The sequence below is a fragment of the Nannospalax galili genome, unplaced genomic scaffold (genome assembly GCF_000622305.1).
Source record: "Nannospalax galili isolate Female #2095 unplaced genomic scaffold, S.galili_v1.0 scaffold128, whole genome shotgun sequence".
Taxonomy (NCBI): Eukaryota; Metazoa; Chordata; class Mammalia; order Rodentia; family Spalacidae; genus Nannospalax; species Nannospalax galili.
Genome location: NW_008360322.1, coordinates 2,107,238 through 2,132,044, shown reverse-complemented (window position 1 = coordinate 2,132,044; position 24,807 = coordinate 2,107,238). Strand labels below are relative to the sequence as shown.

Sequence of the window (24,807 nt, the reverse complement as noted above, 5' to 3'; positions counted from 1 at the left end):
GGGTGCACTTACCTACATGCAGGCAACACACGCATACACATAAAAATAATAAATAAAATTTTAAAAAATTAACTTCAACTTTAACCTTATTTAGTTTTCTTGCCAGATGTTGCTGGGGCCATGATAAAACCCTGAGCTAATTAGGCAAATAAGGGATCACTGAGAATGGGGGAATGAGGACAGGCACTTTGTAGTCTGTATTGAAGGAAAGCAAACTCTCCCTTGCAAAAAATAAATAAATAAGTGATAGGGGGCTGGAGAGATGGCTCATTGATTGAGAACATCTGTTGTTCATACAGAGGACAGGACTTTGGTTCCCAGCACTAACATCAGGTGGCTCACAATCACTTGTAACTCCAGTCCCAGGAGGTCTGACACACTCTTCTGGCCTCCACAGGTACCTACAGGCATGTGTGCAAACACACACACACACACACACACAGAGGCACACACATGAGTGGAAATAATAAAATTAAATATTTAAAGAATCACTGGCAGACTGTGCATTAAAATAGACATTAAGGATTGGGAATATAGCTCAATGGTAGAGTGCTTGGCTAGTATGCATGAGGCTCCAGATCCAATACCATCATCCCTGGTACCACTATCATTGAAAAGAAAGGTAAGGTAAAATAGACATTGAGCAAGCATGGTAGAATTGTTTGCTCTGGCACAAAGCAGCTGGTGCATCTAGTCATACAGCACTACATGGAAAGTTGTTGGGTCAAACTGACCTAAAATCAGCAGAGCATCAGTAAGGGTTAATGCTTTGAAGAGCATTTTCCAAATCGTGTTAATTGACTTCACCAATAATCCACAAGGGGAGATCAGCTATTCATATCAGAACCCATTGTACATAATTTGTAGTTTGCTATACATTAATATACCCAAATTGTAGAGCAATTTACATATATTCTCATTTCTCAATACAACTTTAATCACTTTAATTCTTTTTGTTATCATTGAAAGTCATGTAAAGACTCACAGGACTGCAGACTTCCTAGGCAGGAGCTACAATTTTATCATGCTTCCTGCCAAAACCCCAGTCTATGCACTGTGCCCGTGTAGATCTCAGCCATGTGTCTGGCTACTCAGGCTTTTGTAAAAATTTAATTTATTTTTATTTTATGTGTACACCTACATGTATGTAAGTGTTTGCCTACATGTATGTAAGTGTACCCATGTCATGCAGTGCCCATGGAGGTCAGAAGACGGCATCAGATCCCCTGAAACTGGAGTTACAGACAGTTGTTAGCCATCATGTAGGTGCTGGGATCTGAACCCAGGTCCTCTGCAAGGGCAATTAGTGCTCTTAACTGCTAAGCAAGCTCTCTAGTTCCCACCCAGGCTTTTTGAACACTCCTCTATTTAAGAAATGCCTGGCCTAACAAATCACACCTCACTTAAACATCTCCCAGTCTTGGGGCTGTAGAGATGGCTCAGTGGTCAAGAGCACTGACTGCTCTTCCAGAGAGCCCAAGTTCTGTTCCCAGCACCCACAGGCTAACAACTATCCATAACTCCAGTTCTAGGTGATCTGATGCCCTTTTCTGGCCTCTGTGGGCACTGCTTGACATGGACGTCCTTACATACACTTAGGCCACACACACACACACACACACACACACACACACACACTAAAAAATTGAATCTCCAAGTGTCCCCGCAACTAAGATAGAGGACCTCAGGTTCCACTAACCACATGTACCTCCAAGAGACTTCTATTCAGAAGTGAATACAAGGAAGTAGGCTTTTCTCCAAATCTGTTTTTTCTAGCAAGGATGACAATGGAAGCATCAGGCTTTCTCCTCCAAGAAAGCCCTCCTTGAACACACCCACGCATCTCCAGATGGCCCCAGTTAGCTACCCCTCCTCTGGGTTTACTTTTCATTATGCTTTCCCATCATCTTGCAATTATTAGTACCACTGGGTTCTAATCTGCTGTAATACTAAAGTGCTTTAAACCAACACAACAAAAATTAATAAATAAATAAATAAATAAATAAATAAATAAATAAATAAATAGGTAAGTCAAACACAATGAAAGTTTCATTCCTGCTCGTATAACGTCAAAACACAGGGTACTTAGGGTAAGCAGACAAGTCCCCTCAAGGGATGATCTAGGGGTCTAGCCATCTTCAGTCTTGTGACTCTACCATCTGACCTATATGGTGCCATTCCCACATGAATCCTGCCAAAGAGCAAAGGGCATAGGGGAGCCACACACTCGGGGCTCATGGGCAAGGCCCAGAAGTGATGCTTTTATCAGTTTTGTTTACATTGTTGCGGTGCACTCTGCTGCGTAGCTGTACCTGTCACGAACACAGTCGAACTTCCTCTAGGGAAAAGCATATGAGCTTGAGGAAGCCATGGAAAAACCGGTCTTCACTTTCTGTCCTCTCATTTACTTCCTTCTGCCCCAGAATCACCAGCTCTAAGGTTAGCATAAACCCATGCAATCACAGACAGATGTGGCTTTGGTCTGGATTTCTTTTCCTTGGCTCACCTGTGTCTTTTGGCTAAGCGTGTCTCTCTCTCTCTCTCTCTCTCTCTCTCTCTCTCTCTCTCCCTCTCTCTCTCTCTCTCCCTCCCTCTCTCTCTCGTGTGTGTTTGGCAGCCGAGGTGGCGTATATTCATTGGATAGTTATTTCTGAATTCTTTGCTTAAAATTGCTCATATCTCCACACGTCCCATGTGTCAATTTGAAAGGGAAAGCGCTTAGCAGGCAGCCTGGGCACCACATGTGTTTTGAGAGGCTGGCACAGGGAAGAATCGGGAGGTTCCAAATCATTGCACACTGGCCACCCACAGGCTAACAAAGGAAATGTCTTTTTATTTTCTCTGCATCTCTTGGACCAGGCGCTTTGTCAGCAGCCAGAGAGAGCTGGGAGTACGATTCTGGTGCCAGGGACCTCCAGAGTCCTGACTTGCAGAGCCAGCTGACGCTCCAGAAGCTGCTCCAGTGCACCAGAAGCTCTTTGCCGCAGGAGGCTGTGCTGCACAAACTTCTCACACAGGCCCCGTGTCTTGGCAGCTCTGCAGGGGGACGATACCTAGAGCTGGCCAACACCGTGAGTACCTTTTGGCTTGTAGAACACATCTTTTGGCTTGTCTGATTACAGTACAAATATTTTAAGTTTGAGCTCTATGGGATATACTGGGTATTGGCTTTTCTTATTGAACTGAACATTGCATCATTTCCTGTATTACCAGTGATGTTAAATTCTCCAAAGTTACTAGCACTTAAGGGCTTAGGGACTTCATTCTCACTATTAACACCAGAGCAGACTCCTAAAAGATGTTTTAATTAAGTCTATAATGTGTTCAGTTTGAATTACTAGTATCTATGACAGCTTTCGCATAATTAGAATACTTTTGTAGTACCAGACATGAACTAATCAGATATACTTCTTTCTCTTCCCTAATTTGGACTTTATTCCTTTAAGAAACAAAGAGAAAAATATTTCTTTGAAAGTTTGATTATTGTTCCTGCTTGTCCTTTTATTTCTGTTATAAACTATAGGACACTTAGTATGTTTAGTTTAGTATAAACCATCTTTTATTCTATTTTTTGGTGCTAAGGATTGAGCTTGCTGCCTCACACAGGGCAAGCACTACCACTGAACCACCTTCCCAGCCTCTTAGCCTTCCCTTTTACCTTTCAGTGGACCATTGTCATGACTGCCTTGGATAAAGAGCTACTGGCTTCCTTTTCAGTCAGAGGTGGGGAATGAGGGTCTGTGGCTGATGGCTGACCCATTTCCAGTGACTTGCAGTTTACAAACTGAAATTTCTGTCTAACCACAGTGGGAAGATAAGAGGCCTACCTAATTTCTTGAAGTTGATTTTGAATGATAGAATGGCATGTCTACAGCTGTGACGTATATGATCTAATAGTAATTAAAATGTAATCATCACACAAACTCCAATGGAATGCATTCTACAAAATGCCTAACCAGTACTTGTCAAAACTGCTAAGGTTATTTAAACCCAGAAAAGTCTGAGGAGAGGAACTGTCCTGCTAGGAGCAACCTAAGAAAATGTAACCTAAATGTAGCCTCTTTCCTTTGATGAGATCCTGGACCAGAAACAGGGCATTAGATAAAAATCTAAGGACACATGAAAAACACGTGTGCTTTAGTTGAAACTATGCAGCAGCATTGCTTCCTGAATTGTGATAAGGATAACATAATAACATAACAGGTCCAGGCTGGAGAGGTGGCTGAGCAGACACCTGGCTGCTCTTGCAGAGGACCCAGGTTCTGCTCCCAGCACTCACATGACCACTCACAACCATCAGTAACTCCAGTTCCAGGGGATCCAATGCCCTCTTCTGGCCTCCACCATCGTTGACTTACGTACATGCAGGCAAAACACTCATATACATAAAATAAAGTAAATAGGTTTTTTAAAAATTTAAATATAACATGTCAATAAATGAGGATTCCTGGTTGTAGGATACATAAGAACTCTCTGTCCTGTCTCTGCAAGTTTTCTGTAATCTAAAAGTGTTATAAAATTAAAAAAGCTAAGAATTAAAAATATTAAAAACACACATATAATCATACCTGGGTATGATTGCATCTCCTGAGGTCTCTCTAAGCAGACCTGGTTATTGCACTGCTCCTCACTTGAGCACCCTTCAAGGACAATCTTGCGTAGTTTGAGAAGAGCTGGAACTATTGTACTTGCTTCCTGTGTGTTCAAGAGATTAGGCTACTATTGTAAATATATCATCATCCTCTGGAATGGGTCTGGATTTAGCCATATCTGTTATAAATCATTTCCAGCCTGAGCTTCTCTCTCTCTCTCTCTCTCTCTCTCTCTCTCTCTCTCTCTCTCCCCTCCCCTCTCTTTCTGACAGGGTCTCACTGGCCCACAGTGGCTTTGAATTCTTTTTGCAGCTCAAAGACCATCTTGAATTCCTGCTAGAATTGTAAGTATACACCATTATGCCTGGTATATTCATTGCTGGGGCCTCCTGCAGGCACTCTCAAAACTGAGCTACATCCCCAGCCCTTCAGCCTATTTTCAAGATAGTCAATGCCTAGCACTGAGGAGTTGTTCAGAGAAATTAAAGCACAGAGTTCTCACATGTCCCATACCCATATTCCTTCTCTGTTGGCTATGCTCTTAGGAGATACTGCCCAAGATCACCTCTATAATGGCCAGCTTGAGAAACCCTCCCTTAAACACCAGGTGTTCAGCTCACATAGTAGTTACTTGTCAACTTGTCACAAGTAGTTAGATGTCAACTTATAGACATCTCTGTTTGTCCATGACTATGAAGCCTATGAAAAATAATCATAATAAATGGTGGGAATAGTCATTGAAACACAGTGGATGAATTAAAAGAAAAATGGTTTAATTCCACAAATGATTAATAGGTACCACAAGTAAACAAATAAATAAATGAATACATGCTCACTTAAGGCAATCTTTGATCAGAACCTGACCATAAATATAAATATAGGCACTGAAGTCTTATGGTGGCCATATTTTCTCACAAAATGAAAAAATAGGAACTTTTAACTATGTTTTGAACTCATACACTCGATAATGTCCTTAGACTCTGTGGTAGAGGGTTTTGGGTCCTAATTCTTCATCTCTTCCTATGTCTTCACGATTTCTGATGTGACTTCGGGATCTCCTTGTCATGTGAAAACTAGTTAGTGGTTGTGGCATCATCCATTGTGCAGAGAGGTTTGGTTCCCAGCCATCATTGCCTTGGAGTCTGTTCACAGGGGTCCACGAGCCCAGCTTGAGAAATAACCCTCATGTGTGGCCAAAGAAAGCAAATAGCCCCTTTAAATTACACACTAGGGCAATCCCTTTATTTATAAAATCATAGTAAAAGTAATTTATGTTCCTTCTAAAATGAAATCCTGAAGTAATAAAATTAAGGTCTGTTATAAAAAAACAAAAAACACCCCCAAACAGCTAGAAGCTAAAACCATTTATCAGCATCCAGTTAGAAGATGGAAAGCACACAGTAATTCATACAGGGAAAGGTTAATAAAAACAATTATTAGCTGGTAGCACAGCATTACCACTAAGAGGTAAAGAAAACTCCAAGTGACTCGAAGAATAACACAGGGAAAGAGCAGCCCCGACATCCCAGGGTGAGACAGAGTGCCTAGCCAAAGTATACATTCTCATCACTCACAGTTGACTCCAACTCTGATGGTATCCATTGGACAATAGAGATGTTCCTGGTGGTGCTTCAAGCTAGGGATGGCAAACAGACAACCAGCCCGTGGTGGTTTGAGTGTGTCTCCCATAGCTCCAACTTTTGGGACATTTTGTCTCCAGGTGGTGGTGCAATTAAAACTCCTGGAGGTTCCAGGAGGTGCCGCCTGGCTGGAGGAAGCCCATCACTAGGAGAGGGCTTTGAGAGCTCTTAAGCCTTTTGAGATTTCCAGTCACTCTGCTTTCTGTGCATTCTTGAAGACAGTGTCAGCATTGAGAAGCTTCTGGGAGGTAACACAAGTGTTTCTCTGGCTAAGCTTCCTTTCTTTTCCTCCACCATCAGCCTCTCAATACTCTTACAATGGCAATTAAATGTCAGCATGAATTCGGAAGAGATAGTCATACCAAAGCAGGAGCTATGCACAGTGGGGGCTGACCCGCATTGTTGCTAATCTACTGCTTAACAACCTGGCTTTTCCTTTTACCTTAACCAGTGGATGCCCTGACTTTGAGGTTTAGCATACAGCTTAAAAAAACAAACAGAAGATAATGCCATATACAGATGCTTGTAACAACCATGATTTTTATGGAGAAGCAGAATGGCTGAATGTGATTTAGGCTAAGGGATTTATTATAAAGCCTGGACCTTACACAAATACATGAGCTGGTGGTATAGTGCATGTCAGCTATCGATTCTCCACCTAGTGTTCAGCCTGAAGCTACCCTTGAGTCTATCAGCTCAGCACACGAAGCGGGGACAATCTGGGTCCCACTTCTCTCTCTAACTGTGACCAGATGATGCTGTGGGTGACTTTCAGGAGAAGCTGGCACCCTTTATCAAGAAGCTGAACACCCAAACCTGATCAAGGATTCAGAGAAGCTGAAGGAGGAAATCTGGTGAGCTTGAGTTGCTATAAGCCTGGTACACTGGGTTGTTAAGCAGTAGGTTAGCAACAATAGATATAAACTGCCACTGTGATTGGCACCCAGCATGGTGTGAATATGGCCTCCAAAACTCATGCTGAAGCTTAATTGCCATGGTAACAGTATTAGGAGATAGGTACTGTAAGAGGTGATTAGGCCATCAGGGTTCCACCTTTGGAGGTGAGATTGATACCATTATGAATAAAAGGACAAGCTTGCCACCCCCTTCCCTTCTCCCTGCCAGTCCATTACTCTTCTACTGTGTTATGACACAACAAAAAGGCCATTGTCAAATGCTAGCACTTTGCTTTTAGACTTCCCAGCCTGGAAAATGGGAAACTGTGGGTTAATGAGCATCTGTTCACTGTTAAGTTACCAAGTCTCAGGTATTCCGTCATAGTAGCACAAAACAGACTAAGACAGTGCCCCACGCCAATTGTCAGAAGAGGAAAGCAATGACTTCTTCTCCCCTGCCTTACGAACTTCACACAGGATGTCTCTCACAATCACGCAGAACCACACAGGAAAGACAACTACAGGAAGCATGTTTCAGCTAACCTGATGTGGTACCAAGCCACCACAGAGCAATGGTGAAACTGTCATCAGATCCAAACTGTCCTCACAAAGGGATCAGCAAAGTCATGTCAAAATATGGTGGGAGTTTGGGAAAGAGAGGATGCAAGAAGAAAAAATGCCTGTTCTCTAAGGATTTTCTCTCCAAAGATTTGTACTACCAGGGCAGAATACAAATATAGTTGTAATATTAAACACTCTAAATAGGGCCACACTTAAGCATTCTGATACATAAAATATAACCTTTTATTTTATAAACACAATGTTGATAAATTCTGGAACAAAATGTAAATTTCTAGGTACATTCTTTCAGCCATATAATCATTTAAGTAGCCTTAGCTTTGTTATTTTTATTAATAGAAGGGCTAATTGAAATTAATTAAAATTATGCTTTAAAAGAAACCATGCACACAATATAAAGTGTATGCAAACAAGTTGATGAAAAGTAAGAGGCATGATTGTCTCATCTTCCTCACATAAATGGTTTTCACTTATTGTTTTATATCCCTGGATTTTATTTAATACAGGGACATTTTCATGTCTGTAATTTTAAGATGCTCAGATCATTACAGTTGTTGGTAAACTTGGGGTTGGTATCTTGAAACCTTTGGTCTATGGCTTGTGTCCCAGCCCTGTGGACAGAGCACTCTCTTCTGGGCACTGTTCAGTGTCAAATGAGAAATTTGTACTTGGGAGGCAAAGGCAGGCAGATCTCTATGAGATCAAGGCCAGCCTGATCTACATAGTGAGTTCCAGCTGGGGTTACAGAGAGACCCTGTCTCAAGGAGACCAAAAGAACAAAACAAAACAACAGCAAAAACTCCAACAGTAACAAAAACTTCAATAAAATTATCCTTGAGGAGCTGAAGAGATGGCATAGCTGTTAAGAGCACTGGCTGCTCTTGCAGAGGACTTGGATTCAGTTCCCAAGATCCACATGGCAGCTAACAACCATCAGTAACTCCAGTTCCAGGGGATCTGACACCCTCTTCTGACCTCCACAGGCATTGCACAACATGGTACACCTACATACATGCAGGCAATATACTCATACACATAAAGTAATAAAAATAACAAAACATGAAAAAAATAAAATGAAATCTCGAGTTAAAAAATACTCTGAAGGGGACTGGAGAGATGACTATTCTTTCAGAGGACCCAGGTTCAAATCCTAGCACCCACACAGCAGCTAACAACCATCTATAACTCTGGTTCCAGGGGATCCAGTGCCTTCTTCTGACCTCCACTGGCATTTCATGACATGGGTACACTTACATACCTGCAGACAATACATTCATACACATTAAATAAAAATATTAAATAATAAAAAATACTCTGAAGGCATTCATTTGACATTAGTCTCACACATCCCATGAACATTATAATACTTTTGGGGAAGAACTTTACTTGGCAAAGGACTTTCTTTTCTTTTTCTTTCTTTTCTTTTTTTTGCCATCAACAAGAAATTTGCTTATTTTTAGAAAAATCCAAATGCTGGCATAGTCCAGGAAAATTTACCAGGTTTATTTATAATTGCTACAAAGTTGAACTGTTGAAACTTGTTCACTGAAACCTTTTGACTTACATTAATGCCTTACATCCCATATTTATATTAAAAATCCACACACAAATGAAAATGGAAAAACTACCAATACCTGACTTATGTCCCTATTTTCCACTTGCAATCATGTACCTAGGTACCTTTGACCCCATGAAAAAACACCTGACATTCAGAACTGCTGAAAACAGGAAGAAGAGGAATAAGAGAAAAAAAGTTTTTTGTAGAATGAAGTTTCCCCTCATAGTGATTCTTAAGCAGCTCTCTGTCATACATGGTGTGCTAGGTAGAATAAGTTATTAAAAATTTCATACATGCATATAATGTGTTTTGATCAAATCCATGCCCACTCCCTCTCCTCCAACTCCCATATATCCCCATCACTTTTTTCGGACAACTTCGTGTATTCTTTCTTTTTCTGGGGGAGGAGGGGTGCTACTCTAACATTCCCCCCTCTGAAGAGGTAACCCTAAAATGGTTTATGGGTTAAATAAAGGCTCCCAAATACTTTTGACATTTTTAGCCTTTGGAACAGAGTATGTTGCTAAGATTCTTTTGACATAATCGTTACACATTTGGCATGGATAGCACACAGGTTGGTATCTTCAAAAAGGGCAACCAGAGCCGCCTCACTTGCCTCCTGGAAAGCTCCAATAACTGCGCTCTGGAAGCGCAAGTCTCTTTTGAAGTCCTGAGCAATTTCTCACAGCAGACGATGGAAGGGGATTTAGCCAGTTCAGTGGACTTCTGGTAGCATCTAATTTCACGGAGTGCCACGTACCAGGCCTGTAAGGACAGGGCTTCTTCACCCCTCCGGTAGACGGCGCACTCTTGCGAGAGGCCTTTGTAGCCAGTTGTTTCCTGGGTTCTTTACCACAGGTGGGCAGGCTACTTTGATGTCATGGTATAGACACCACCTTACTTACTCCCCTTTTCCTTCTGCTGGAGTTGGATGAGCAAGAGGCAGGGAGAGGCAGCTCTCGCTTTAGAGGACAATTTGCGAACATGAAGATGTTCTTAAAGGATCGGTGCTGTAATTGCTATCAGCAAAAACTCCACAGTGCAGGGTCTGTGGCTGCAGTGACTGTTTTTCCTGGTGGCCGTCTTGGTGTCTGGCTAGCCTAATGAACTTGCTTTGCCCCTTTCCCTTCTGTCCAGATTCAGCTTGTTTCCTCTGTGCCTTTGTGACAAAGGAAGGAGTGGCTAGGTTACAGGGTGGCAGGAAAGCTCCCTTCTTCCCCTCTGGTGTCAAGTCCGACTGACGAGAACAGGGCTATCCTCCACTTGCGACAAAAAGCGCCCCCATTCCCACAAGCCACAGAACCATTTCCGGCTCCTGGGCAGCAGCTCCCGAGTATTCGTATTTCCTGGACCGGTAGCACTTCGGAAGATTGAAACTGTCAGCTTTTTACGTGACCAAAACTCAAAGCCGATGTCCAAGTCACCCACCAGCAGCATCATTTCATCCAGGAAAGGACTTGTTAGTACCAGTGCCGGCTACTTGATCTCTAAATAAGTAAATAAATGAAAATTTAAATTTAACTTCAGAGAAGAGCTTAGCTATTTTGCTTCTCACATTTCTTCATTCATTGAAGGGAACTTCAACATGGACATTCTCCGGCAAAGTAACCAGGATGTGGGCTTTTGGCACATCCTCTGCCCCTCCAGCAAACTTTGGACAACTCATTTCACTTCTTTCAGCCTCCATGTTCTCATAATGTAGGAGAAATAATATTTTCCTCATACGCTTGTGATAAGGATTAGATGGGATAATATAGAAAGTACTTAATATTCCTTTGTTTTGTGAAAGAGGGTGCTCAACAAACAGTAATGGTTGTTATTTTGGTTTCCTATATTATTAATATAGGGGAAATGGAGTCCCCTCTTGGGGCTTTTAGTCTCATTAGTAAAAGAATATAAGAATGAACTCAAATAGACACCTAAGAACAATTTGATTATAGTTTTAAAAAGCCTTTGGGGCAGACAGTATATAAATCTCAGCAGCTGCCCAGAAGAGGAGTGTGAAGGAGAAAGAAAGCTGGTAAAGTGTAAAGCTGGCATGGAAATCAGACCCCTGGTGGGCTAGCAGCCACATGGCAGGGAAGGGAGCTTTAGAGAAAGAGTAAGGAGCCCCAAAATGTGGGGGAAACCCAAAGTGTTAGATAAAGCATGCTTAGAAGAAAAGAAGACAAGGAGAGGTCACACTCTTCTAAGAGCTCAAAAAAATGGGCAGATGTACAAAACTGCATGTCTGTGCCTCAAGCTATTATGTTAGGGGGTTGAGATTCTGGGCAGGAAAAGTACATGATCTCATTACAGCACTAATTGTTTCACCTCTCTTCAGCATGGCTTAAGATGAGCCTGGCTTCCTAGGGATGGTCCCTTGACCAGGTGATTGACCGAGCCCAACTGGAATATTGTCTCCATTCAGGCCAGAGATGCTATTCTCTTGACCCGAAAGAGTTTTCTCTTTACTGATACTATAACATAACTATTAGAAATAAATACTGAAAGTTTCTATGAGTGTATAAACTTGGACCAACATTTGGAAACAGAAACTAAAAAGTTTCTGAAGATTCCATAATACATACCAATCTCTTTTTTGTATGCAGTGGTTGCTATTAAACATTATACTCAATCATTTTACATGTATAATTCATTTAGAAATACCAGATCATGAAAAAAGATAATAGTTTTAGCTAATAGATGAAGAGGTCTGTAATATACATTCTATTGGTGAGTTGTTATATATTGTTTGAGCTCACTGAGAAACTGGCTCTGAAAGTGGTATTGCCCAAGCATATTTGTCTCAAAGTGTCTTCCAAGGCCCTTCATCTGATGATGTGCTGCCTCCCTCCCTCCCCAACTCTGTGACAGGAAGGGAAGAGAACACCAAAATAGCCCAAGTGTAAAGACATTGTGTCCTTGAGAATGGCTATAAGGCAAACCATTTCCAGCAGAGGTCACTGTCATTTATCTGTAATATAAATGATTACTTAATATAATGTGCCAACAGTGGGAAAGAGAAGCTGGAATTTTAGCCATAGTAAGCTCAGTCATGGAAAGAAAATGCAGTCAGAAACTACAACTGATTGCCTCAACTTCCCTAGTTGGCTTCTGATTTGATGATGCTATCTCTATCTGTTGCTATCTGTTCTTTTACTTGGAAGCTTCTGTAAGGGGACACTCTGCTCTGCCTGGGACTTTCTTGGTTGAAAACTCCAGCTGTCTTAATGAGGCTTCCCCACTTAGTTTCTGTGGAATATTTGTAAGCCCCCAATTTGGTGATATTTTACTATTATTTGTTACTTCTATCTGTCTGCCACAAGCTATTTATTATTTTGTCGCTGTTGTTTTCTGGTTTTATAAAGACAAGATCTCACTGTGTAGTCCTGGCTGGACTGGAACTCACTATATAGACCAGACTGGCTTTAAACTCACAGAGATTTGCCTAACTTTGTCTCTCGAGTGCCTTGATTAAAGACATGTGCCACCGCACCCAGCCTATTATTTTGCTCTGGCTTGCCATATACTTAAATAAGCTCACTCATTCAAAACTGAAAATATGACTATCATAGATCATTCTCTTGACAGTACAGAACAGGGTCCTTGAGGCGGGGGAATGCCTGTCTAAACCCTCCATTTTAGCAACAGGGATATGGGAGCCTAGATTGAAATCTCCACTGAAGTTTACTTGGGAAGTAGGAGAGCCTGGACTAGGGTGGATTTTCTGATGCTAAGTGTCCCTGGCACACATTACTTGTGAATTACCTATAATATTTCTTGTTGTTTTGTCTATCTGTTGGACTGGAAAAATAATCAATTTAAAAATATTTTATTGAGATTTCATATAATAGATCTTTTTTATTTTTTATTGATTGTTTTTGACAAGGTCTCCTTAGTCACAGCCCACCTGGAAGTCACGATGTGAACCAGGGTGGCCTCTATCTCGCAGAGATCCACCTGCCTGCCTATGTCTCTCAAGGGCTGGGATTAAAGGCACACTCTACCACGCCGGCTTTCACGTAATAGAACTTAATCAAATTTAGGCTCCTCCTCCCCATCCATACCCTCAATACCTCTCCTCCACCAGATTTCATGCATTTCATCATATATGTTAAGTCCTATCCAGTCAAGCATTTGTACTCAAGTATCCCTCAGTACAATTTCATCCACTGGAGTCTAGTCAGCCAATCTAGAGTCACTCCCTTAAAGGAGATCTACTCTTCCTCACCCAACACTAATCAGCTAGGATTGGGGCCTGCTGCTCATTTTTCTTGTTCAATGCTGTGTTTTTTTCTGATTGAGTCAGCATGGGTTTTGTGCAGCCTGTCACCATTTTTTCAAGTTCATATAAGCAAGTTCCCAGCGGCCTGAAAGCCTCTGTTTCCTTATGTTCAACCACCAACCCTGGCTCTTACAATCTTTTGGCCCCCTCTTTCACATGGTCCCTGAGCTGCGGGTGTGTAAGGTTTAATATAAAAGTCCTGTCCAGGGACACACACTCTACAGTCTCTTCTTCTCTGAAACTTAGCCTTCTGTGTCCATCACACTCTGTTTGTATGAGGAAGTGTCGCTGGTGAGAGATGGGATATATTAGTATTCTCTCTACTCCCTGTTCCTCTATGCTCCATGAGCCTTAGATGTAGAGGTTTCACTGTAGATGTGTCTCTTATGGCTGGGTTTCTCTCGGACATATATTCTCTGTGTGTGACCAGTTGTAAACTCTGTAATAGCCGTAATGTTACAAAAAGAAGCTTCTCTGATGACTGCTGTACTGTATACTTGTCTGTAAATATAAGGATCCATATTTAGCATACAGTAAGAAATTTCATTTGTCTAGCAATATGCCAGAGATAGGTTTTTCTCTAAGATCCATGACCTCTCTAGTCATGTATTTGGCTATATTTACAGTGCCATCCATGAGTTCCCTCCCATTGAGAGGGCTCTAAGTCCAATTAGATAGCTGTTGATCGTCCCCTAGATAAAAGTCCCACTTATGTACCAATAGAGATAGTTTGCTGTGCCAGTCATTGTGGTTATTAGGCTTTACAGCTGGGTTGAACCATTGATTAATTTTCTCCCTTGGCAGCTTGCATAGTATCCTCTAAAACTATGAGAGTTAGTCTTTAGAGAGAAGTCTTCCAGGTCAGCTCCAAGTCCTGTGTCCAAAGTATGTCCTGTCTTCAGCAATAGGGTCTTACCTTCAAATTCTAGAAGTTAATCAAGGGCTGTGAAAATAGCCTGTATCATTTGGGAATCTCTTGGCCCACTCTTACCAACAACTCAAAGGGAGTATTTTCCTGTCTAGCACTGTGTTCGTTGTTATCTAGCCTTCAGGTTTATACACATGAACTCATGTTCAGATATTTTATGTGTATGTGTATTTTATGGTCTTTTACATCACCTAGACTTCATTTATCTTCCCTTTCTCTCTTCCTGTCTAACCTCCTTCACCCTTCCTCTGTTTAAGTACCCCCCTTTTCCCCTTGATAATACCTGTCTCTTATTACCCCTGTCTCTTGAGTTCCTTCTTCCCCAGTTTTTGAGCCAGTGAGATGTCTTAGCAGGTAAAGATGGTTGCTACCAAGCCTGACAACCAACTTGAGTTAGATCCCTGAATCCACATGTTGAAGGAGAGAACCAACTCCCACAAGTCATCTTCTGTTTCCCTCTCTCTCTCTCTCTCTCTCTCTCTCTCTCTCTCTCTCTCTCTCTCTCTCTCTTTCACTTTCTTAATTAATGAAATCTTAAATTAAAAAGTCCATTTTGAAGTCTTGATAAAAGTGTTGGCACCAAAAGATAGTGAGGTGGTAGACAGCCATCAGATGTCCCTCTTTTAATAATTTACATTAGTTTTGAAGGTGATCTGCTGGATAATTTGACCAAGCATCACTTACCATTCATTTTGTCTTCTATCTTCAATGTAAACAATTTCTAACAAAAGGATGGTGAAGAATTTTGAGTACACACTAGAGGGCAGTGGTCCCATATCCAGACAACTGACAGTTACCGTGCTTTCTTTGTTATTTCTGGTTTTTTGTGTGTAGGTCAGAGGAAAAGGAATTTCCTGCACATTAAACAAATGCTGCTTGCTTGTGCCTGAAGTGGTTTGGCAGCACCTTGTCTGTCATTCCTTGTGATTTCTTTTCTATCCTTACAGTAACTTATCTCAATGGGTCTTTAATCATAGGATTATTATTTACATCTGAAAGGCATCTTTTCCTTTTTAAAGAAAGGTAGAGGGTGCAGATGCATGCATTCATAATGTAGGGTAATAAAGTTTATATGCTTAGGCATAGGTAAGCGGTAAGGTGTTTCTTGGACTCACCCAACCAGAGACTTGGGTGGGAAGAAGGACACCTGGACCCTGATTGGAGACTGTATTCTGTAATGCAGGGGAGGGATGCCTGCTGCATCTCCTTTGATGTTATTAATATCTCTTGAGCATGTATTGTTTAAAGATAATCCAAGAACAACACAAACTCTCTTGCTCAATTCTCACAACCTTTGCCATATATATTTATACATCATATATATATATATATATATGATCTCCATGTACAGATGAGGAACTTAAGGATTAGAGAGACTGCCTGGAATGCAACCAACAAAAATGAGAACTCCATGGTTGATTTGCGTTCAAGAGAACAGGATCCTGGGAGCAGGAACATGGGAGAAATCACCCTGCTTCTGGCCCATCCTAAGGATCAGTGCTGTCTCTCACATACCCTGAACTGTGTGTTCCTGTCTTTCTCCTTTGTAGGAACAGAAATGATGCCTCTACTCTTCTGAGAATAGCCTAGTGCATTGCCCCACCACACTCGCACACATGCACACGCGTGCATATACTAACTAGATTCTTATTTCTCTTATAAGACTTTGTCACTGCAGAGTAATTGAAACCCTGTGGCTTTATGCTGGGGCCTTCTGACATGGTTGTGTAGTTATTTATCCCTAGGTGACAGAAAGGATTAGCAATAAATGCTGAGAGAAATGTACCTGCCACTTTGATGCAGTAGAGGCATCTATCTAGGTGTATCTGGAATCCAGAGACCTCAGTCTAGCTGCCAGGAACGCTACAAGACTACCTTCAACCAGCCTTAAAAGTAGAGATAAAAGGAAGCAGCGATGAGAAGGTTGGCCCCACCCTAGCTTCTCAGTAGGTATTTTTAGAGCCAGAGGAGTATTCCTATCTGTAGCCCTGTCCCATTATCTTTTGGGACTACCCTTGTGCCATGGAAAGTAAAAGGTATTCCTAAGAAACAGATGCAGGCAGAAAAATGTGTGCCACTGTAATTTCATGAATAACTGATTACCTTTGTTATGTGTTCTTATGTGTAGAACATTGATAGTATAATCCCATTTAATTTTCACATGGCCAGCGCCCCTTCAAGCCTGTCCTTTCCCACCCCTCTGCCAGTTGTTACTTACTGTGCCATTTGCTCTTCCCATTGGAGGAATAAGGTACTGTGCATCCTGAAGACTAGCATTTGTTTAAACTCAAGAAGTAAATATCACTGGGGCTGAGGAGATGGTTTAGTTGGTAAAGTGCTCACTACACAAGCACTGAGTGAATTCTAATTCATGAATTCTGATTCATGTAAAAAAGTCAGACACAGTCGTGCATACCTGTCCTCCCAGTGCTAGGAGCAGGGTGGGGGTGGGGTGGAGACAGAAAGATTCTTGGAGCTTGCTGGCTAGCTGAATCGCCAAACTTCAGGTTCAGTGAGAGATCGTGTCTCAAAAACTAAGATGAAGAGCAATTGAAGAAAATAATTAAAATCGACCAGTTCAGGCCATCACACACATGTGCACACAGAGGCATACACACCTGCACATGTGTACACACACACCCACAACAACAAATAGCAAAGATTGTCAGGTACAAAAGCAGAAAAGAATTGGCAGTGTACAAATTTGGCCTCGATTTTTCTTTCACTGGAAAGAACAGTCACTTGTTCATTATTAGACTTTATTCCATAGGTGTGGAAGTCAGTATTTATTTCACACTGAGGAATAATTATTTTAATGAGATATATGCCAGCAACTCCTTTGTCTTCAGTTTCAATTTCCACTTGTTCAGTTTCTGGTTTTGCCTCATTGTACCCCAGATTTGGACTCAGTGATCACCAAAGAATTGGTGAACGAGTTAGAGTTTAATAAGGGATGAGGATATAGAGGAAGAGTCACATCACATGTAACACATCCCCCCACCTCCTTCTAAGCAAGTAACTTCCAGTCTATTTTGGACACTTCTGTCTTCTAGCGATGCTCCTGCATCCCAGATCAGAGGCTTTCTCTCTGCCTCTCCTCTCATCTCCCAGGTGGTGCCCTTGCTCACCTACTTTCCTCCTAAACGTATGTGTTGCAATTTAGGAACTATCTTGCTACTTAATATGACCTTAAAATCAATGTTTTCTTATTACATGGTTTATCAAAGTGTTTCTTTCAAAGAAACAGTAATCTCCTTAAGAGAATCTCGGGGAGAATAAAATTTTCATTTCCTTATACAAAATAGGGCTCTTAGTGACAGAATTCTGAAATGAATATTTTTTTATTTTAAATAATATGATAGAATCCACCTTAATTCAGATATTTTATATTTAATGTAAGATAATTCATGCTTATTATAATACATGAAGGAATTCATCAGCATAATTTTAATCACAAAATTAAAGAGTATTGAGCATGAGACTATATACTGATGTGAGAGGCATAGACAGTTTATTGTAAAGTTACTATACCACCATCTATTATTTAAATATGTCCCTGCAAAATTCATGTTGAAAGTTAGCCCCCATTAGGACATTAAGAGGTGGTACTTCACCAGAATTAGATGGTAAGCCCTTATTGCTGAAGACATTAACTTTGGTCATAGGTCATAGAGAAATCAAGCCGGAACCTGGGTGGAAACCTCCTGCTGTTTAGCTCTCATGGTGCGGCATGGTGCTATATAGGCTGTTGGGGAGAATTGCCATCAAAAGCTGTGCACCCTGCATACTACACTAGGCAGGAATGTCTCAAATCAGATCAGAGAACAGTTGGGTACCTCCACTACTAACACGTCACTATTTGAGACTTGAGGCCTGTTCTACAGGAGAAAATCCACCTCTGGTACCATAAACCTGGTCGAAAGTCTGCGGCTAGGAAGGTGAAAGGCACTAGTGGGAAAACTATTGCTATTGTTTTGCAAAATGGGCAGAATGTGCCCTTCAAATTGCCACCTAAATATTTGTGTTTAGACCCATAAATTAGTGCTACCATCAGCTTTGGCCAGAGAAGCTCCTTTTTAAAGAGGTAAACGCAGAGACTCATTACTGGTCAATGTTGAGAATAAGGGATGCTGAATGCCCAGTCATAAATAAGATGCTGTATCACCAGCCTCTGCTGCGATGCTCAGGGAACACTGCAGAAGATGAGACAGTCATAAATAAGATGCTGTGTTACCCTCCAAGGCTCAGGGAACATAAGAGCCAGAGGAAGGAGCGGAGCTTCCTTTGGACATTTTCTTGATACTGGTTTTCATTGTCCCTCTCCCCATCTACTTCCCTTGGTTCATGCTCACTCTTTCCACCCCCAGTTTTCACACTTTCATTTTTATATCTCATGTGATATATTTCCCTTCCTACCCCTCTCCCTTAAGCCCTTTGCCTTAAGCCTGTCTATTACACATTCTTACTCTCTCATAAATGTACACATACAAAAAGTAGGATTTAGAATACCCATGAGGAAAAACATGCAGTGTTTGTCTCCCTGAGCATCCGTTACCTCACCTAGTACAATGTTTTCCAACTCCACCCATTTCCCTGAAATTTTCATAACTTCATTTTTCTAAACAGCTGATTAAAATTCCATTATGTATATGTACCACATTTTCATTATCCACTCATCCATTGGTAGACGTCAAGGCTGATTCCATCTCCTTGATATTGTGACTAGAATAACAATAAGCAGATGTGTAGGTATCTCTATGGCAGGATACAGAGTCCTTTGGGTATATGCCTGGGAGTGGTACAGTTTTGTCACATGGTAGTTCTCTCTTTACTTTTTTGAGAAGCTTCTATGTCGGTTTCCATAGTGGCTGTACCAGTTTATTCTAACCAACAGTGAATAAAGGTTTCCCTTTCCCCACAGCCTCACTAGCATTTGCTGTCAATTGTTTTCTTAAATTTTTATTTATTTTTATTCCATGTATATGAGTGTTTTGCCTACATGTACGTAAGTTCACCGTGTGTATATAATGCCCCTGAAGACAGAAGAGGGCGTCAGATTCCCTGGAACTGGAGTTCTGGACAATTGTTAGCCACCACATGGGTGCTGGGAACTGAACCCAGGGCCTCTGCAAGAGCAGCAAGTGCTCTTAACCACTGAGCCATCTCTCCAGCCTGATGACAGCTGCTCTGGCAGGAGTAAGATGAAATCTCAAATCAGTTTTAATTAGCATTCCCTGGATGACTAAGGGTATTGAACATTTAAAAAATTAGGTATCGGTCATGTAAATTTCCTCTTTGGGGAATTCTCTGTTCACCCTAGTCCATTTTTAATTGGATTATTTGTCTTCTGTTTGGTTACTTGAGTTCTTTATATAGAGTAAATATTAATGCTCTGTCAGATATATAGCTAGCAAAAGGTTTCTCCCATTCTGTAGGCTGCTTCTTTGGTTAACTGTTCACTTTGCTGTACAAAAGGCTTTTAATTTCATGAAGTTCCATTTGTTAATATTTGACTGTATTTCCTGAGCAACTGTAGTTCTTTTCAGAGGCCTTACCTATGTCTGTGTCTTGAAGTGTTTTTCCTACAGAATCTTTAGAATTTCTGGTCTTACATAAAAGTCTTTAGTCCATTTGGAGTTGATTTTTCTGGAAGATGAGAGATAAAGTCTACTTTGGACCTTTTACATGTAGATAACCAATTTTCCCAGTACCATTTGTCTTCTCTCCAGTATATATTTTTATCATCGATATCAGAGATCAAGTGACTGTAGCTGCATGGTTTATGTTGTGATCTTCTATTCTGTCCTATTAATATGCATGTCTGTTTTTTTGTGCTAGTATAATGCTGTTTTTCTTATCACTATGGCTCTGTAATATACTTGATATTGAGAATGGTAATATTTCCAGTATTACTGTCTTAGCTTAGGATTTCTTTGGTTATCTGAGGCCTTTTTTACTTCCAACTGAATTATAATTTTTTTCTTTTTTCTTTTTTTTTCGTCTTTTTAAGACAGGGTCTCTCTGTAGCCCCAGCTGTTCTGGAACTCATTATGTAGACCAGGCTGGCCTTGAACTCACAAAGATCCACCTGCCTCTGCCTCCCAAGTGCTGGGATTAAAGGTGTGCGCTACCACGCCTGGTCTTGGTGAGGACTGCATTGAATCTGAAAATTGTTTTGGTAGGACAACCACTTGCACAACACTGACTGTTTAAATCTGTGAATGTGGGAAGCCTATCCAACTTCTAGTGTCTTCCTCAGATTTTCTCTCTTGAGTTTTTTTTAAAAAATTGTTTATTTTTTAATATTTTATTTATTATTTTTATTTCATGTGTATGAGTGTTATGCCTGCATGTAGGTAAGTGCACCCATGTCGTGCATTGCCCACAGAAGACAGAAGAGGCTGTTTTATCCCCTGGAACTGGAGTTACAGACAGTTGTTAGCTGCCATGTGGGTGTTCTGCAAGAACAATCAGTGTTCTTAACCACTGAGCCATCTCTCCAGCCCCTTGTTTATTATTTTTATTTTATGTGTATGAGTGTATTGCCTGCATGTATGTAAGTGCACCCATATCATGCAATGCCTGTGGAGGTCAGAAGAGGGCATCAGATCCCCCGGAATAGGAGTTATGAATGATTGTTAGCCACCGTGTGGGTGCTGGGATTTGAACCCAGGTCCTCTGCTAGAGCAGTAGGTGCTCTTAACCACTGAGCCATCTCGCCAGTCCCTTCTCTTGAGTTTTCTTAAAGTTTTTATTATACAGGTTGTATACTTCCATGATTAGGTTTATCCCAAGGTTTTTTTTTTTTTTTTTTTTTTTTTGGTTATTTTGAATGGGGTTGTTTATCTGATTTCTTCCTCAATCTCTTTGTTGTTGGAATATAGGAAAGTTACATTTTTTGTATGTTAATTTTTATATTTTGCCACTTGCTGAAAGTGCTTATGATTTCTAAGAGCTTTCTGGTGGAGTCTTTATTGTGCCTCATGTACAGAATCATATCGTCTGCCAATAAGGATCCTTCGACTTCTTCCTTTCCCATTTCTATCCCTCTTGTTTGTTTCTCTTGTCTTACAGCTCTTGCTAAGACTCCAACCACTATATTGAATAGGACTGGAAAGAGTGGACACCCTCTTCTTGTTCCTGATTTAAGTGGAAGTGCTTTGAGTTTTTCTCCATTTAATATAATGTTGCCTATAGGTTTGTCATATATAGCCTTTAGTATGTTGAAATATGTTCTTTCTGTTCTGGATTTTCTTCAGGACTTTTACCATGAAAGGATATTAGATTTTGTCAAAAATCTTTTCTGTGCTTATTGAAATGATCATGTGATTTCTGTCCTTGAGTTCATTCATGTGATGAATAGTGATGTTTATTGACTTACATATATTGAACCATCCTGAATCTCTGGAAGGAAACCTACTTGATAGTGATGAATGATGCTTTGAATGTTTTCTTTAATTCAGTTTGGAAGTATTTTCTTAAGAATTTTGCATCTGTACTCATCAGGAGATTGGTCTGTAATTTTATTTCTTGTGTGTGTTTCTAGGACGTTCTTGTATCAAGATAATGCTGGCTGCATAAAATGAGTTTAGTAGTCTCTCTCTCTCTTTCTCCTTCTCTCCCTTCCTTCCTCAGTTCCTTTCTTCTTTCCTTCCTTCCTTTCTTCCTTCCTTCCTTTCCTTCATATTTATGGAATAGTTTGAGAAGAATTGGTGTTAGTTCTTCTTTGAAGGTCGGGTACAATTCAGCAGTGAATCTATCTTGGCCTGGATCTTATTACTGTGTAAATCTTGCTGTTCGTTATATAGATCTATTTAAAGTTATTTATCATATCTTAGTTTAATTTTGATAGATCATATCGCATCTAGAAATTCATCCATTTCTTTTAGGTTATCCAATTTGGTGAACATAGATTTTAAGGTATGCCATTATGATCTTCTGAATGTCATTGATATTTGTTATAAAGTCTTTTCATCTTTAATTTTATTAATTTAGGTTCTCTCTTTCTTTTGATTAGTTTGGTTATGGGTTGATTGATCTTGTTTATCTTTTCAAAGAACCAACTCTTTGTTTCATTGATACATTGTTTTGTTTTTCTTTACTTCTGTTTTATTAATTTCTGCCCTGATCTTACTTATTTCCACCTAAATTTAGGGTTTGGCTTGTTCTTGTTTTCCAAAGCCCTAGGGTATGTCATTAATTTATTTGTCACTACTCTGATTACATAATACAGCTGTAATATCTCTCTTTGGACTGCTTTCATTGTATTCCATAGGTTTTGATGTGTTGTATTTTCATTTTCATTCATTTCTTGAATACTTTGGATTTATTTCTTGAACTATTCAATGATCCAGTCATCATTCAATAGTATGAGTTTGTGGGTTTTCTGTAGTTTCTCTTGCTGTTGCTCTCTAGTCTCTAGTTTTATTCCTTTGTTATCAGATAGAACACAAGAAGTTATTCCTATTTCCCTATGTTTGTTAAGATTTACTTTATGTTCTAATATATGGTAAAGCCCCATGGGCTGCTGAGGAGAATTTACATTCTACCATATTTGGATGGGATGCTCTGTACATGTCTATTAAATCCATTTGATCTATGATGTCATTCAACTCTGAAGTTTCTCTGTTTTTTAGGGGGGAGGTTGTTTTGTTTTGTTTTTGTCAAGGGGATTTGTCTCTTGATGAGAGTTGAATCACCTGTTTTTGCTGTGTTGGTATTTATGACTTTTTATCTATATTAATAGATGTACTTGTTTCACAAAATTAGGTGCACTCATGTTCAGTACCTATGTGTTTAGAATTGTCCTTTTGGTAGATTCCCCCTCCCCTAAATAAGTACAAAGTGGCCTTTCTATCCCGTCTGACTAGTTTTGGTCTAAAGTCTGTTTTGTCAGATATTAGAACAGTGGCTCCTGCTTGTTTCCTAGTTCTTGGTGCTTGGCATACATTTTTCTATCCTTTTACCCTAAAGTAGCTATCTTTTATAGTGAGGTTCATTTCCTGGATACAAGAAATAGATGAATCTTGCCTTTTAATCCAATCTGCTTGTCTGTGTCTTTTGACTGGGTAATTGAGACCATTAACATTCAGAATTGTTATTGAATGGTGTATATTCTGCCATTTTGTTGATCTTGTAGCTTTTGAAATTTTCCTATTTCTCTCTTGCTTAACTATTATTCAAGAGTAGCTTATTTTTTCCTGTAACCTCATGGATATGTTTATCTTTTTTTCTTGTCAGAAGAATTCCTTCAAGCATCTTCTGTAGAATTGTCTTAGTGGTCATGAATTCCTTAAGCTTATTTCTGTCTTGGAGTTTTCCTTCATCCTTCAATTATGACAGATAAGTTTTCTGGGTATAGTAGTCTGGATTGGCAGTTGTTGTCTTTTAGAACTCGAGAAATATCATCCCAAGGCCTTCAGGCTTTTGAAGTTTCTATTGAGACTCTGCTGTGATTTCGATGAGCATGACTTTATAAGTGACTTGGTGCTTCTGCCTTACTGCTTTTAATATTTTTCTTTGTCCTGTTTATTTAGTAGTTTAAGTGTAGTCTGATGAGGGAAATTTCTTTTCTGCTCCTCTCTGTTTAGTATTTTAAATGTCTCCTGTATCTGGAATGGCATCTCTTTCCCTAATTTAGGGAAATTTTCTGCTATAATTTCATTGACATTTTTTTTCTATGCTTTAGAATGAAATTCCTTGTCGTCTTTATGTCCATGATTCTTAGGTTTGGTCTTTTCACCATGTCATGACAATCTTGAACGTACTGCTCAGTGGGGCTAGAGAGGTGGCTCAGCAGTTGAGAGCACTAGTTGTTCTTGGAGAGGACCCAGATTTGATTCCCAGCACCCACATCTGACACCTTCTTCTGACCTCTGCAGACACGGGTACACTTACACACGTGCAGGTAATACACTCATAGACGTAAAATAAGAATAATAAATAAAATATCAAAAAAAAAGAAAGTTCTGCTCATGCCCCATATCAGTTTATCTCTGTGCTTGTTGTCATGTTCTGGTTCATCCACCTTGTCCTCTGACTCAGACATTGTGTCCTCCCCTTGATCTGTCCTATTGATGAGGCAGGCTTTCCATGGTGGTTTGATTTGGCTTTGTATGTTTTTTTTGCTTGTTTGTTTGTTTGTTTGTTTGTTTCATTTCCAGTAAATCATCTTGGTTTTCCTTCAGTCTTTCTCTTTATTGAATTCCTCTTTCATATATTTTGTTTTTCTGTTTGTGTTCTGGTAGGTTGTGTTGAGGACTTTTTCTTCTCTTCATTTCTTTGAACATACTTATAAACAGTCTTTTGAGTTCTTTTCCTGGATTTTCTTCTAATTCACTCTCACTA

General features: G+C 40.2%; 1 protein-coding gene across 1 annotated transcript in view; it reads left to right on the top strand.

Moving 5' to 3' along the window:
- Positions 1-24,807, top strand: part of Mcc (MCC regulator of WNT signaling pathway) — a 489,620-nt gene that overhangs the window by 158,502 nt on the left and 306,311 nt on the right. The window contains exon 3 of the mRNA XM_029559747.1: positions 2,860-3,071. Within this exon, the coding sequence (XP_029415607.1) occupies positions 2,860-3,071 (212 nt within the window). The remainder of the gene's footprint in view (positions 1-2,859; positions 3,072-24,807) is intronic.